Source organism: Trachymyrmex cornetzi, unplaced genomic scaffold (assembly GCF_001594075.2).
Source record: "Trachymyrmex cornetzi isolate Tcor2-1 unplaced genomic scaffold, Tcor1.1 scaffold24, whole genome shotgun sequence".
NCBI lineage: Eukaryota > Metazoa > Arthropoda > Insecta > Hymenoptera > Formicidae > Trachymyrmex > Trachymyrmex cornetzi.
Window position 1 is genome coordinate 1,116,214 of NW_017297060.1, and position 16,023 is coordinate 1,132,236.

Below are 16,023 nucleotides of genomic sequence, written 5' to 3' on the forward strand. Positions count from 1 at the left end.
GCTGAATGACCTTCCGACGGGAAGCCGCGCGTTGCTTCGCATTTCGCTAACGAGCTTGTAATGGGACATATTTCTTCTATGTAAGCGTCCTCGCTGTCATTTCCAATCAGGCAGTAATAACGCTTTGGGGCCTCTTAAAATAGAGTTACGCGTATGCAACAAACTGTATCTTCTTACTCGGGATCGTTGGTAGTTCACACACTTTGCTATAAATAAACAAGCGAGAGAGAAAGATCTCTCCTCGTGCTCGTTACTTCGAGTTCGCGATCATAATGGCCCTTCTTGTTAAATTGAGCATCAGCCAAGTGATTTACGTTGATTGCTCGTCGCGTCGCGCATCTAACAGTCTCTTTTCCTCTCTCTATTCCTCTATTCTTCTCTTCTCTCTCTCTCTCTCTCTCTCTCTCTCTCTCTCTCTCTCTCCGTATCGTCTTCTCCTTCTTTCTCTTTTGGCTGCTCTTATCCTACTCACCATGTACATCCGGTGTCGATCGCTGATCTCGATCTCATCTACATGCTCGGGCAATGATCGATCTTCGCTTCGGCTTGAAGTAGGGAAGTGCCTGGGGCATGGCTCTTACGTGTTCCCCTTTTCTACTCTCGTCATTCGACGCTCTTTGTGAAAAAAGGGCCATACCTTCTTCGGTAATAAATTGCTTCTAAGCTTGCACAGGTAGCCGAAAAAGACATTGTACCAGCTAATAGCAAGCGATCAAAAAGGGAACACTCAATTATCGATGTTAGGATGCACAAAAGAACATTATTAAAATCGCCCTAGCATGTGAAAATATCAAATCAAGATTAAAGTGCCACTTTTTTTGAGATTAAAAAATCGATAAAACTTTGCTATTGATTAATATCTATTTTTTATCAGTTCGTCAAATCTTTACACATAAAAAAATTTTTAATTTGTTTTAAAGAACATAGGTATTTCTGATCTCGCAACAATATACTGACCATTCTGTTATTAATATTCAATTATCACGTATCTCAGCATAGATCGTTTTATATGTGTTACTTAGAAGATAGGGAGATGAACGGATTGGAGCAAAAGCATCGGGTAAAAGGTCGAAAGGGCAAAATGTAACCAATATCGTTGACACAATGATTCGTAAGTACCATCGATCTGGCGCGAGATAGGAAAAGTCAAATAAACCGAGTCTCTTCTTTGTAGTCTGTGGCTTTCTATGGAGATGCCTAAGCCGGCATAATCGACCCCCTACGAAGAATGTTCGGCCTTCAAAAACAGAGAAGGAACGCGGTCGACGGTGGCGCATGGTTCATAGCGGGCCATTTAACGGTCTTTGCGAAATTGAGTCATCACGCGGTTCCCCTGGAATCTCGAATATTTTCCTCCCGATGCTTCAGCTTCTCCGTACCACCTCTCCCCCCCTCCCCCTCTCGTCTCGTCGTACCCCCTACTACAGACTCTTGCACATCTCTCCTCCCTCTTACGTTACTATCCGACGAAGGTAGCATACTCTCATAGATCCTCGTCGTCGCGATCCTCCGCCGCGCGATCTCGCAACTTCCTGTGGAAGATTCGCAGCGGAAGCGAGCGGATTTCGAATTTCCGAGAATAACCGAGAAAGCACAAATTTGGGGACGCGACCGCGAGACGTTGCCCGAATTCTTTTGCCCACGTAGTACTGTATATTCCTCTCATAATTTCTGCATGCGAGAAAGGATAGAAACATGAAGTATCCATAACGTATTTTTGACTCATAAAATATCACGAAATTTATCTAATTAAAATGCATTTACGTTTGTATATGAATTATTTTTATTTTATATCTAAAGGAAAGTTTTGTTCTTTTTTTTTAATTTATAATTCTTCGTAGTATCTTCAATCAGTTATCACAAGTTCACAAAAAAAAAGTACCCTGTGCTGGGATGGAGACCTAGCTATTCTTATGTATTTTGAGTCGTTGAATACGAATCTGACATAAAAATAGGACCATCCAGGGCAAATTTTCAATCTAGAGCGAAAAAATGGGTTAAAAATGGGAAAAATGAGTCATTTTTTCATTCTAGATTGAAAATTTACCCAGGATGGTCCTATTTTGATGTCAGATTCGTATTCAATGACTCAAAATACATAAGAATAGCTGAACTTCCACCCCAGCACAGAGTACTTTTTTTTATTGTGGACCTGTGTTATTAGTAATTCGAATGATATCTGTCAGTGTGATAGAAATGGTGCACTCGCTGTTTGTTTGTTACAAAGTATATTGAACTGGAAAATGTACCTCACCGTAGTCTGTGTATTCTGTATTTAGGGACTCGCTGTTTGTTACAAAGTATATTGAACTGGAAAATGTACCTCACCGTAGTCTGTGTATTCTGTATTTTTAGCTTTTGTAGGAATCATTACGGTCACGATCGACTCGTCAGCACCGCAAGAGGACATTGATTGTACATTTATATTACAAACAACGTCTGCATCCTTGAGCGAATTTCTTGAGCGGCAACAATATTCGTCTGCACAATTTGTAGAGTCCGGGACGAAGACGAATGTCCGTAATTTATGAGTTGCGATTTGCAATGCAAAAAAGAGTGGCGGATGGAGATTCGGCGTTGTCGTTTCATTTCGTCTTCTCGACGTTCGTGTTTATCCTCGACATATTGCGTCGCTCGAGTAACGATGAATCATTTAGCGAGCCGTGTTCGCCACTACCGACTCTTAATCGAGTCTTTCCGTAGGAAGCAAGACGGTAATCTCTCTCCGAAACTTTCCGCGAAACTTGGAGATTTATCGGGGAAATAATTTATTTGCCCTACGGGAAGAACGGCGGGCGGTTGTGTCGCGTCGTGCCAGGACGTTGCGATTTTCATCCCTCTTCACTCCCCGCCAAAGTGCTTTGATAGTCAATATGAATCTGCAATTAATTCCGTGTCAGCAGCATGCGCGTTTAAAAGAGAAATATTTGATTTAACATTCCTGTAATCCCTGAAATGATGCAAATATTCATTCTCTCAATATCTGCGTAATTAATATGTAATTTCAAACTTTTACAATTCGACGTACAAAATAGATGATGTTAAAACGTGTGATTGTTATTCGAACACGTACCTACGAAAACAGAATTCAAATCAGTTGCGATATCAAAGCCACAACTTCCCACGCTGTTGTTAGAATTCTAGACGTTCGGCTCGTCACGCGTTTATCCATTGGGATCGAAGTACTCCGGCGTGATTCTGCTTACCGTACGGTTAAACGTTATTTCAATTACGACACGTTTGATGTCGTCTGGCGCCGGTTTTACGGTCACCGGTGACCGTAAAACCTTAACGGCTGTGAAATCTAAGCGGCGATAAGGTGGCGCGTAGAAACGCCGTTTACACGGTCCAATCGGCCGGAAATCAATTCATCGAAGAACTCCCCCGCGCTCGACCACAACGACAACTCCTTTGTTTTGTCGAACGGTTACGTTGCATTTGTCATCACATATTGACCATTCAATGAAGTGTTCAATGCGTAGCGTGGTAGCGGTTAACACAACACCAATTCTCTCTACGGCACGCGGCTGCGAACTCCGGTCCGAGAAGAACGGCTTGGAAGAAGAGTTTTTTCGCCTTTTGTCCGTTGGAGAGGATTCTGCTTTAAACCGTTGTACTTGTATATTTTATGAAAATAGCTAGGAGATTAAATAATTTCGATAATCTAATATTTATAAATATTTTCACGAGTGCACGTAAAAATGCAAAATTATCGGAATTTGAACTGTTGTAAATTTAGAAAGCAATAAATTGACCACGTGAACAATCTTTTGATACTGCGCGCTTTTTCAAACAAGTGTACATAGAAAATTAAAATCAATGTGGATACAGTAATTCGTCGAAATTTAATAATGTATTTCATTGAAAATCTATATGTCTTTTTCTTTAGCTCTACGCTAACGATAGTCGCACATTTGGAAATTATTCCTCATATTCTACATTGAGATTTTGATCGCCGCAGTTTGATGCTATATTTTTCATTGCTTCCGATCAACAGAAAAACAAAACATTCCACTCCCGCTCATCTCTCTCTTTCCCTCTTTCTCCGATTTTACTTTATGCACGATGTATGCACGCGGTACATTGTTGTATAAAAAAAAAAAAAGAATGGAGCGCGCAAATGGAATATTCGTGTTGTTAAATCCGGAGGCCGTTGGATTTTCATCGTACGCGATGAAACCTGAATACGTCCCCGTGCATTCGAATCGATTCTCGGTTCTTTTCACCGTTTCGAAATCGGTCGTCTCTCGTTATCGGCAGTTTCGAGCGGTTTATATTCACGTGTAACTGCGCGAATCGAGTGAAAGCATTCCGCTCTCTTTCTCGTTTCGTCTCACGGGACGTTTCTCCCGCCTCTTTCCCGTTTCACTTCCCGCCCGCTTCGGCTCATTACGATTTATTATGCTCGTTATCAACCCGAGTCGCGCGTTACGCGTCCGCGTAATTTCGCGTGGATATCCGCTGGATTGAGTCGCCAAACGACGCTTCAGACCGCCGTCCCGTACTCGCTTCCACGTGCGCTCCCGCGTTAATTAGAATTTATGACGAGTGCACTTTATCACCCGCTAAATTTAGCCACGAGTTTTGCGCGAAAATCGTTTCCACGCGTGCGACACCGAAATTGCGCTTTTTCGCGCGATTACAGTAAATCGTTCGCCAATTAGCGCCATCCATGATATCGAGATAATCTGCATTATCTGCCACAATGGTGAATTGTGTTGTGTAGGTTAATTATTGTTTAAATATTCACACTGTACAATTACTTCTAATTGTTCTTCACAGTTATTTAAAAAATCATTTTTAAATCACTATATGAACAAAGTCATAAAAATCAATATTTATATAGGTGTTTATGTAGATTTGTTTCTGATTTAAGATTTTATATTTTTCTTAAATCATTACTTTTTTTATTATAATATATAAATATTTTGCGAAAAGTTAAAGAGACATTGTTGTAAATGTAAATAAAAGACTCAAGCAAGATATTAAGTATGTGTACATAAATTACTCCAACTACACTGAAAAAAAAAATTAATCAATTTTAATAAATATTTAATTGAATACTGCCAACTAAATATTTATTAAATATAAAGATATATTTATTTGATACAAGAAATGTTAATTTGATTTAACAATTATTTTTTTTACTGAACAAACATTTATTTACTGTAAGTAAATGTTTAGTTGACAGTATTGAACTAAATATTTATTAAAATTGACCATATTTTTTTCTCAGTACACAGAATAATAATTTTGAATTATCTGATAGATAGACTATATTGACTGGTTGTAATGTATACAAAGATAGTTGTAATGTATGCAAACAATCATGAAATATCGATATTATATTTTTTTAGATATGATAATAAAATCGTTAAAAAATCATAGATAAGACCTAATAAAGACAAGATAAATTGCGCGTCCCTCAAGCTAGTTTAAAATGCAATCGCTTGAATTAAATACGTCGACGGTTTAGCTCTATCGTAAAGCGCATTTTATCTGGCGCTTCTGCGAAGCAGCTCTCAAAGCCTATTTCGAGCGGTTTGCTCGAGGGTTTGTTTGAATCCGTCCGGTCTGCTTCTCGTCAATTCTAGAAGGAATTCTCGTATTCGAGGCTCGCGAGAATGCAATCTTCATCACGGAACTTTCATTTCCCAGGACCGATTCTGACGCTTCTGCGGATATCGCAATTGTTTGCTTCTATTCTCGACATGGAAATCAGAATTTATGCGAAGTGTTGTCCAGATTTTTCTTGAAACTACCTGGAAGAATGAGAAGCGAAAGAAAAACGAGCTTAAAGGAGAGTTTGAAGAAATCGCGTTCTGCAAACTTCTCACTTATTATAATTCTACAAGTCTTTAATTGCCATTAATAACATAGGAATATTTCGAGTCATTTATATTTCAACCTTTAAAGCAATATCTGAAATATAAATATATGCATGAAGCTATGTTTATCTTGAATTAATATTTGATGAATCATAATTAAATTATTAATAGGATGAATATTACTTGACCTAAATGCATCTGGTTGTATATTTGGTTACGTGATTTATTCTTTTATGAACAATATCTGTATAATAGTACGGTTTATTGATAAAGAACACTGATCTGTATGCACATAATTCGCTGGTTACAGGTCGCAACGAGCTGATCGCCCGTTATATCAAATTGAGGACCGGTAAGACGAGAACGCGAAAACAAGTATCCTCGCACATACAGGTTCTCGCGAGAAGAAAACTTCGGGAAATACAGGCAAAACTCAAAGTGGTGAGTATATATTTTATCTCCTAGTCGTGCGCTTTTATTTTTACATCTCTATCGTTGGTTTTTTTTTTAACCTTTTTCAATCACACCGAGCCTACCCATCGACGTTGTGCGTCTCGATCGCGTTTCTTGCCTCTTTCGTGGAGGGACAACCAACAAATTCATTCGAAATAATATAAATTTTGTTTATTTGTATAAATACGACGTATTGTGACTACTAAAATAAACTGCAATAGCGGTTTAACATGACACATTATTATAATAATGAAATGCGGAATAAACACGATTGTACGATTATTCATTTAACAATATCGCAATACTTGATGACACGCCGTGTCATTTGATAATATATTGAATAAAATGTTGCGCGTGTCGTAAACGCGATACTTGGCACGTGGAATTGATATTTGAATCTCATGTGCGGTGAATTTTTATTTCTCTTTGAATTGTGTAGCTGATATATTGAAAATTCGATAGTCAAATTTGTTGAAACAAAATGATAATTGCTTAATTGTGTATTTTTCAAATTTTATTTTTTATATTAATTAAATAATGTATAATTTTGTAAGTATCATCTTTTATATTATTAATTAATTATTAATTTATTATACAATGGTGTCGATATAAAAATATTCTTTCCCGTAATGTGCATTATTTCTTCCCTTTTTGTTTTAATAAATTTTAATACAATTAATAATACGTGGATTTTCTCGGTACGAATTAAAATTCTGCATGAAAAAGATGTCTTTACTAAACGACATTTTTTTATAAACAATCGAATGCTCGATCGAAACGTTCAGCGTTGAGATAATCAGAATTCTGTTGTATTCGCGTTTTGCACAATGTTGTCTCGGTGAGTAGTAGTGATGATATTAAATCGCGATTGGCGATGTGTGAGCATTAGCGGGCGATGGCCGTTGTGAAATCATTTTCATCGAGAGGGAGAAATACATATATCAAGGGACACACATATCGAGAGAAGCAGTGCGCGGGATAAATCACGCGTAAAAATGAACCTTGCCCGTTTAATCAACAGCTGAATTATTAAAGCGATTCGCGAACAATTGCGTGCCGGTTAATAAATCAAAGCAGGGCGGTACAATCGGTGGTGCCTCCATTTCGCCGATGGGCGGTGAAATAACGGGAGACAGAAGACATGAAAGAGAGAGAAAGACAGAAAGGAGGGGGAGAGGAGAGAGAGAGAGAGAAATAGAGTATTGTTTATACTGGATCGGTCAATATTCGGAATAGAAAAGAGTGGAAAAACAAGCGGAACGTGTAAATTAACCGTGCGATTGCATGCAACACTCCGGCAAAACTCTCGTTCGTAGAAAAAAAACTGCCATTTAATCGACGACGATAAACCGAAATTTTTTTCGGATATTTCGCGCAATTTAGACGTTATTACTAAATAGACGGATGGTGAAATATAATTTATAGCGTTTATACCGCTCTTCTTTTACTATCCCCAAGAATTAATTGATAGATATAATTAATTATTGCGTAAATGTATTACTTGGTTCTCCGATACTGATATAATTAGCGAAATTCAATGAAAGATTCTGCGATTTGAAGCGGTTGTAATATAACCATAATCTTTTTTCAAAAATAACACTTTCAAAACAAATAGAAGAATATTGATCGTTTTTATTTTTTATTTCAAGTGAATTTTAATCCAGTTTATCTATGTTCAGATTTAGCAAAGACAATTGGTTGCAATAAATGATAATGCTTATCAGCATTCCTTCATAATCTTTTAAATGTAAATTTTTGACACGTTTTCATACATGATACTGTCTTGCATGAGTAATTTTGCGTGTAACGTATTGTATAATATCTTTATTTTTCCGCGTTGTCATTTTTATATTCCATTGTACCTCGGCTCTTAGACTTCCCAAAGAGTTCAGGAAAACGCCGGCGTTTCTCGAGCAATTTTAATTACGCTCGTGCGCTCACGACTTTCGCGTAATAAGATGTCGTCTGTTTCCGCGCGCGCGGTTCCGTGCCACGATGCCATTTATGAAATACTTGCGCGGGTTTCCGTTTTTAAGCACGGTCAGCCGCAGCTGCAGCGACTGCAACTGCAGTGGCCGCATACCGCGAACATTATTCAGGAAAGTAGCAAGCGTGGGAGGGTGGTACGGTCCGCCGTGACGTAATTTTCTGGTTTTCGCGTTTCAGGAAGGGTGAATGCCGCACCACGCCGCGACTTTTGCTTGTTGCTCAGGTGGGGTTGCTATCTCCCTTCCTGCGGCCGCGAACCGTGCGATTTATTCGGTCAGAGAGGAAAAGAATTTCGCGAGCGATGTTCGTGCTTCCCACGCACCGGTACTGTCTTACGTAAATCGTGCTCTTTGCTTCTCTTTCGTATTATATTTTAACAAGATGATATTCATTTAAATTCTTTATCTCATTGAAATGTAACTAAATTGACTAAAATAAGTGAGGATCATAAGCATTGGAGATCTCTACTAGAAAAAATTTTATCGGCCTTTTTTTTTAGAATGTATGAATTTCATAGGATATTTGATATTAATAGATTTATTATGAATAAATTAAGAATAAAAATGGAAATTCCTTTTTTAAATTTTAAGACCGCTTATTTTACTTTCAAAATAATTTATCTACTAATTATTTACACATTTCCACTATAGATAATAGAAATAAAAAACGGACTTTAAGGTCAACTTGAATTTTTTTCTCACTTTATAGTCAATTTTGCAATGAAAACATTTAATTTTTCAATTAAATAATCTATAATTTTTAATTTGAATTTCATCATCTTTTTTTCCGACATATTTATATCATTTTCTTTTATATTAACGATGCATATTTTATTTCATGCGGATTCGATTTAACTTTTATGCTTGTGCATTTTACATGCTCGCGTATCAAACCGATATTACACCAACTATCACAATCTATCGAGATCGTCCGTCGTTTTATCTATTTTGGAAATAATTGCACCAGGCATTACGGCGTAATTAATTGTTGCGGTGTAAACGTACTCCCGATAACGGGGCAGGGGTTGTAGTAGTAGGAGCGGGTTGCGGGAGGGTGCCCAAAAACGGGCGAGCAGCGTTTCAGAATGTCGATAAACATGTCCAACCCCGTTACCCGCCCAATCCTCTGCATTCCTGGCGTGTATTCGAGAAATGAAGGGCGAGAGAGAAGTAGACAGAGAGACAGAGAGAGAGAGAGAGAGAGGGGGGGGGGCGACATGTGGGACGAAGAGTGGAAATTAAAAAAAACGACACGGATTGCACCCTCTCAATTAACCGAATTGATTTTCCGCTGCAAATTCAGCGCGCGCTCCGCACAAACGTGAACAACGGCCCGCACAGCGAAATGGACTTTTCGCGGGTAATCGATGTCATCCAACATTCATAAAAAATTACATTCTATCCGGTGAAATTCGCGCAACCGTTTTGTAAATCGACTTTACGCGCCGGTTAATCTCACCAATCCTGATGTTGCGTCGATTGCATTGCAAGGTATTTCGGATAAAAGTTAAGTGATCTTCTAGAAAAATAATAATGATTTTGGAATGAATTTTGTAACATCATATCGGTTTTGTATAATTCAAGAGAATTAAATATTGTATCCTAGGTTAAGTTGCTACAAGTTTGACAAAAATAAAATAATTAAAAATATATATTATGAAAATTATGATAGGAAGACCCCGAAAATTCTGTAATGAATATGCATTATAACTTGGCCGCATTTCCGAAATCCTTTCTAACTTTAGTTCGCGAAAATTGAGATTATTTCATTTTAATAAAAGAATTATCAATAAAAGTACAGAAATTTTAATAGTGTTTACCGTACATTTCTATTTGCATTATAGTTATTTAATATTTCATTAATTACAAAGAATTGTCTTTACCGGATTTGTCTATTAATTGTCTTGTACATAATAAATTTTATTAGCATGTTTTAATAAATAAAATTAGTTGCAGAAAAAGTTAGTTGCTTTTGTACTAAAATCGTATAGAAGTAGGTTGCTTATATAACGAATAATTGTATTACTTTTTTGTTTTATTAATTTTTCTATCTCACTAATTGTTTAATTTAGTTGAACTATTACCGCCAAGTAAAAAAATTTGTGGTAATTAAATTCATTTAACGTTGGACCTTTTTACTGAAATTTTTGTAAATTTAATTTTAATTTATATGTATTTGCTCAACATCAAACCGTAATCATTATAATATCTCATTTTTAAATTTAAGACAAATGCCTTGCTAGACAACTTTAACTTTTGAACGTTATAAGTTTTAAATTAAAATTTTATTAAAGCAGAGTCCATGTAACTAACTGAGGATTAACATTTTTATTAACTATTTGTAGTTCCACGGTTCTCTCTCACACAATCCGGGGCGAGTTTTTTTTATTTTCAACTATTCCCAAGTTAGGAATACACTATTGATGTATACACATCGACAATTTCATTAAACAAAATTCGCCTGCAAATTGATCGAAAAATTCGGAGGTAATAGGAACAGCGGCGTCGGCTTTTCAGGATACTCACCCTGTGTATTTCGAAGCGAACACGCGAGGGGCGTAAACAACGTCGAGAGCAAAATGTAACCCGTGATTTTCGGTCGCACCGTCGGCTAAATTCTTTATTGCTCGCATCGTTACGCGGGCGGCGCTTCATTCCGGTCGACCGGCACTCGTAGTGACTCCTCCATTACGGATTTATGAACGAAATTGAAAATCCCCGTGCTCTCGTGGGAACGAGGATGAGAAAGAGAGAGAAAGAGCGAGACGAATGGGCGCGGGGATGAATCGGTGTGGGACTGGATGATGGTGGTGGCGGTGGGCATGGCAATTTTCCGAACGTCACGGCAACGAACCACCTCTCGTTCGCCTCGTCAGCGATTTTCGGTCGGGCGCTGATTAAAACGACGGCTTTCCGATAAAAGCGCGCCGAATTCCCGCGAATTTCTGTTGCAACCGGACTCGCCGCCGCTGCTGTTGTTTCTGCAATCAACTGCACTGCGCGATCGCGATCGATTTCATCGCATGCGGTGCGACCCGCGATGAACGAGGGACCGGGGGAAAAAAATATCAGGGGGACGTGGGAGATAGGGAGAAAAAAGGGTCGCTGGTAATCGCGCGTTCGGGAGCGGTAAATTGATTCGCATCATTGAGAATGTTACGAATTTATCCGCTGACTGTTGATTGATATCGCGAGTCCCAAATGTCTCGAATTTTTTGATTTTTCGAGCCACATTGCGTTTGTCCTTCCACGAAGTGAAAAAATAATTATAATTTTTTTTTTTAATGCGCACTACGATTCACAGAAATATTGCGATTCAGAAATATTGAAAAATTGATCAATGTATAAATTTTTGTATTAAACATTTTCACAATTTTGTTTTATTAGGTGTTAAACTTAATTCTTGCCGTTTTTCGTCTCCAAAATTGATTTGTTACGAAGGGAAATACCTTAATCAAAGTATTATTAATAAAGTATTATTAATTAGTAATAAAGTAGAAAATGGAGGAAATTACTTTGATTAAGGTATTCATTTATCTTCCCTTTGAAACAAATCAATTTTGGAGACCAAAAACGGCAGGAATTAAGTTCAACACCTAATAATTGCATACATATACATATTTTATTATTCAGCAGTTTATATTTTTACAAGAAACGTGCATCTGTATTATTTTATAATAATTAAATTTTTTTTTAGCAGTTCAAAGTCGATTTATCTTAATCTTAATCAATTCGTTAAGGTACCAGTAACATTTTTTACTTTAATTCAACGAGTTTCTGCTTTCTTAGAATAATATATGTGTATTCACAGTTCATTTATACAGATGTAGAAAATATAAATTTGTAAAGATACGAATATTAAGAAACTTGGTTTTTGTCGAAATATTTTCAAAAGAGGAATCTATTCTGAGTTAAAAAATTGATGTTTAAAAATCGCTCCTGAGACACATGTTAACGCATTCAGAGAAAAAGATAAACATAGTGGTGACAACTATATAAGTATTCTATGTTTCCTAGTTCTCACCACTATAAAAAATATTTCTTTTTTCTCCGAGTGCGCATCTGTATTAATGTACCAATCTAAAATCTATCTAATTTCGAGTCCTCGTCGTAGTCTAGGGGATCATATATTGATAATGTGATACCATATCGTCTGGCATTGCGTGATAATCGGTCTGGAAATTTGTCAGGATCATGCCGCCAAGGAGAAGGCGCTCCAGACAATGTCAAGCATGTCAAGCGCCCAAATAGTATCAGCTGGAAGCGCGATACACAACAAGATGCCCCTCATGGGCGGGACCCTTGCCCTTCATGCTTCCACCCCTGTCTCCTATCCCGGAGCGGTAAGTCCTGATCTCGGAGAACCCCTTGAGACATTTTTTTTTGTCGGTCTTTCTCTTCAAAACAGCCACGAGCTTTAGGGTGAGACGACTCTATAAAATGCGAATTAATTAAGTTAATCACTGCACTGGTGATTTCGCATGACGAATCGCTTTTAAGTAAAACAAACGGCCTCAATCTCTCTCGCTTTTATAATCGTTGCATTGACTTTTAAATTGTGAATTTCTTCAATCGATTTTTACATATAAAGCGCTGTACTCCTCATTGTTGTCAAAGATCGATTTTACACAAATTCTTAGTGAAACTTTCCAGGCAAATTTTAAAGATAACTTTTAAAATAGTTTATTTTCAAAAATTATATACGGATTTTTTCTTTAAATGGAATCAAATTTTAGGCGATGAAAGAATTTGTACAAACGATAAATGTTGATTGTTTAAATACAAAAGGTAAAATGAAATTTTTGTATGTGACACTAGTGACTGTTATACATATAATGTAATTTTAAAACGAAATAACAATCCATTTCCGATTTATATTGATTTATATGATGTTATTCATATAATATCGATAGATTGAAAGCCTCGCAGGAAAAACATAAAATATAGTCTTTGACGAATTTTATTTTTATTATCAGCATTGCCGATTTGGCCTCTTCTTTTGAAGTTTGTGATTGTTTTCAAGCGCTTTGCTCGATAACCGCTAATCCGCCTATCGAAGGCAATGCCCATGGTTTGTCGACTGACCTATAAATTTTTTTTGTGTCTTACAAGAGTTTGAGATAATACCGTGTAATTAAAATGTCATACCAAAGATATTACGAATGGCACTAACTTAACAACATTGCACTTAAAGACAATGTGCATTCACAATTAATAAATCGTTTGATCTCAGTAAAAATATTTAACCTTAACATTTGCACACAATGTAATATTAATTTAAATTATAATATATTATATTATAATTTAAATTTATGTGACCATTGTTAAAAATATATCGAAGATACGTTTGACGTTGAAAGAAAATGATATATCTGCGAACAATGACAATTCAAAATTGAAAAAAATTGCTTTCGTATCTAAGATTGACTTAACTGTGTTGCTTCTATGCTGAAAAGAGTCTGTAATAGCTATCAAATGTTAAGTGAAATAATGCCAATCAAACGTTCGGCTAATATAACCAAAAATAATTTTACTTTCCTAAATATTCAATAAGTATTACCAAACATAATAATATAACCAACTGTTTGATAATTCTTTTATTAAATATTTAAGAAAGTAATATTATTATATTAACCGAACATTTAATTGGCATTATTTCATTCAACATTTGGCAACTATTATCAGGTTTTTTTCTGTGTATCCTGCGTTTTATACAAAAAAGAAAAGAGGGAAAATAATATTAACTAATTAGAAGCGGTGAATAGTGTTCCCTTTGTTTCCTTAACTAGGTTTTCTGCTTTTTTTGCTGTTATGTTTTGTTCTTTTGTGCTCTTTTTCGCATCTAATTATAAAACAAGAATGAGGAAAATAGCAAGAGAAAGCTGTTTCCGTGATCAATCGTGTACTCTCTTTTCTTCATGGCGCGAAAGCTTTTGCGTTGAAAACTAACCATCCCTCGCAAAAGTGACATCTCCCCTGGCTCTCTGCTGCTGCGCTGCCCCTGGGGGCCCTTGTTGTGTATTGTTGAATTTGTCCATCGCTCTAATCTTGTACATATGTATTCCTAGGCATTACCTATATACGACACGTATACATACAAATTAAGTGTGTATGCGTTACATTTGACATATCTGCATAATAAAAAAATGTTCGTTGTGGCTTATCAAACTGTCTTTCTTTCTCTTTACATAATAATACGATCATTAGCTTTTTGTTGTTATTGTCATTGTTGTTCTCTTTTACTTGTGTTTATTCATTGTTTCCTATCGCTCATTCCTCGCCCGACGGCTCGATGGCTTTTACGGAAACTTTTTTTTACTGAAATAGTTGTAATATTATATAAAGATTTATGTAAATACGATCGATTGTTCGGAAAGATTTTGAAAATGCAGGTTAAAAATTTTGTAAAAATTTTTCCATAGTTTAAGAGAAACGGATCTATTCCTTTTTTTTTTGCTTAAAACTATCAACTTTCAATTTATTTCCTTTGTATTTACTAGTTATACGATTTTAATAAAATTGTGTTGTTACGCAAATTTGACTATTATTTGACTATTCGGTAACTAAAGCATCAATTATTCATTAAATAGCAACAAATTAGTCATTTAGTTATTAATAAACATCAGGCGAGTGGAAATCGACTAATCATTAATTGTTCATGTGAGAGTATTACCATTAGATACAAATTCGTGCTATACTTTCAGCAATTTTGGCAGCCAGGCCTGCAACCAGGAACGTCCCAGGATGTCAAACCCTTCCCTCAGCCTGCCTACACCGGAAAACCTGCGACAGCAGTCTCGAGCGGTGATTTGGTCCAAGCGCAGCCTGCACCACCATGGGAAGGACGTGCTATCGCGACTCACAAGCTCAGGCTTGTTGAGTTTTCGGCCTACATGGAACAACAAAGAGAACAGGAGATTGTAAGCAGCATCGTAATTTATTAATTGAGAAGATTTCAAGATAGTCTAAACGTATATTGCTTTTTTACAAAAAATTCTGCAAAAGTGTCGTATATCTTTGAGAAATTTTTTTCAAGGATAAAATCTAGTATGTTTATATTTTATTGATGTCTGATAAAAAAAATGTGAAAAATTCTCCAAAACATAACTTAAATATATCTTAAGTACTTATAATATAAATGTATGATATTTAAAGCATTATTATATAGATAATAATTTTTTACTTAATCTCAAATAGTAAGTAGAAATTAAAAATTGTCGCATTAATATAATCGAAAGTGCTAATTATTGATTATATCGATATAGCTTGATAATCACGAAAGATTTTAACATGGCAAAAATAATATTGTAAATATCGTGTTTAAATAATCGGTTATTAATGATAAGGCTGATTCATAGACAGCAAAAAACGGAAAAATTGATAGCACATCCAAAGATTAATTTTCTCAGATAAATGAAGATAATATATAATAATTGAAGTACGTTCATGAATATTCTTTTACATATGTGAATTTCTTTTTTTAGTACCACAAACACCTGTTCGTCCATATAGGAGGTTCCGCGACATACGCCGATCCGCTATTGGAAGCGGTCGATGTTAAACAGATATATGACAAATTCCCGGAAAAGAAGGGCGGTCTTAAAGAACTTTACGATAAAGGACCGCAAGCAGCTTTCTTCCTCGTTAAGTTTTGGGCTGATCTCAATAGTAACATCCAAGACGAAAGTGGAGTATTTTACGGCGTCACGAGCCAGTGAGTAACGTCAACTTCTTGGTTACTTAACTCTAGTTTG

At 36.3% G+C, this 16,023-nt stretch overlaps 1 protein-coding gene across 2 annotated transcripts in view; it reads left to right on the forward strand.

Moving 5' to 3' along the window:
• Positions 1-15,987, forward strand: part of scalloped (TEA domain transcription factor 1 homolog scalloped) — a 176,127-nt gene extending 160,140 nt beyond the window's left edge. Inside the window, exons 5-8 of one of the 2 annotated variants that reach the window (XM_018507566.1) lie at positions 6,139-6,269; positions 12,460-12,612; positions 14,974-15,189; positions 15,754-15,987. In XM_018507566.1, coding sequence (XP_018363068.1) covers positions 6,139-6,269; positions 12,460-12,612; positions 14,974-15,189; positions 15,754-15,987 — 734 coding nt within the window. The remainder of the gene's footprint in view (positions 1-6,138; positions 6,270-12,459; positions 12,613-14,973; positions 15,190-15,753) is intronic. The other variant, XM_018507567.1, reaches the window with a different exon arrangement.
• Positions 15,988-16,023: the final 36 nt, after the last annotated feature.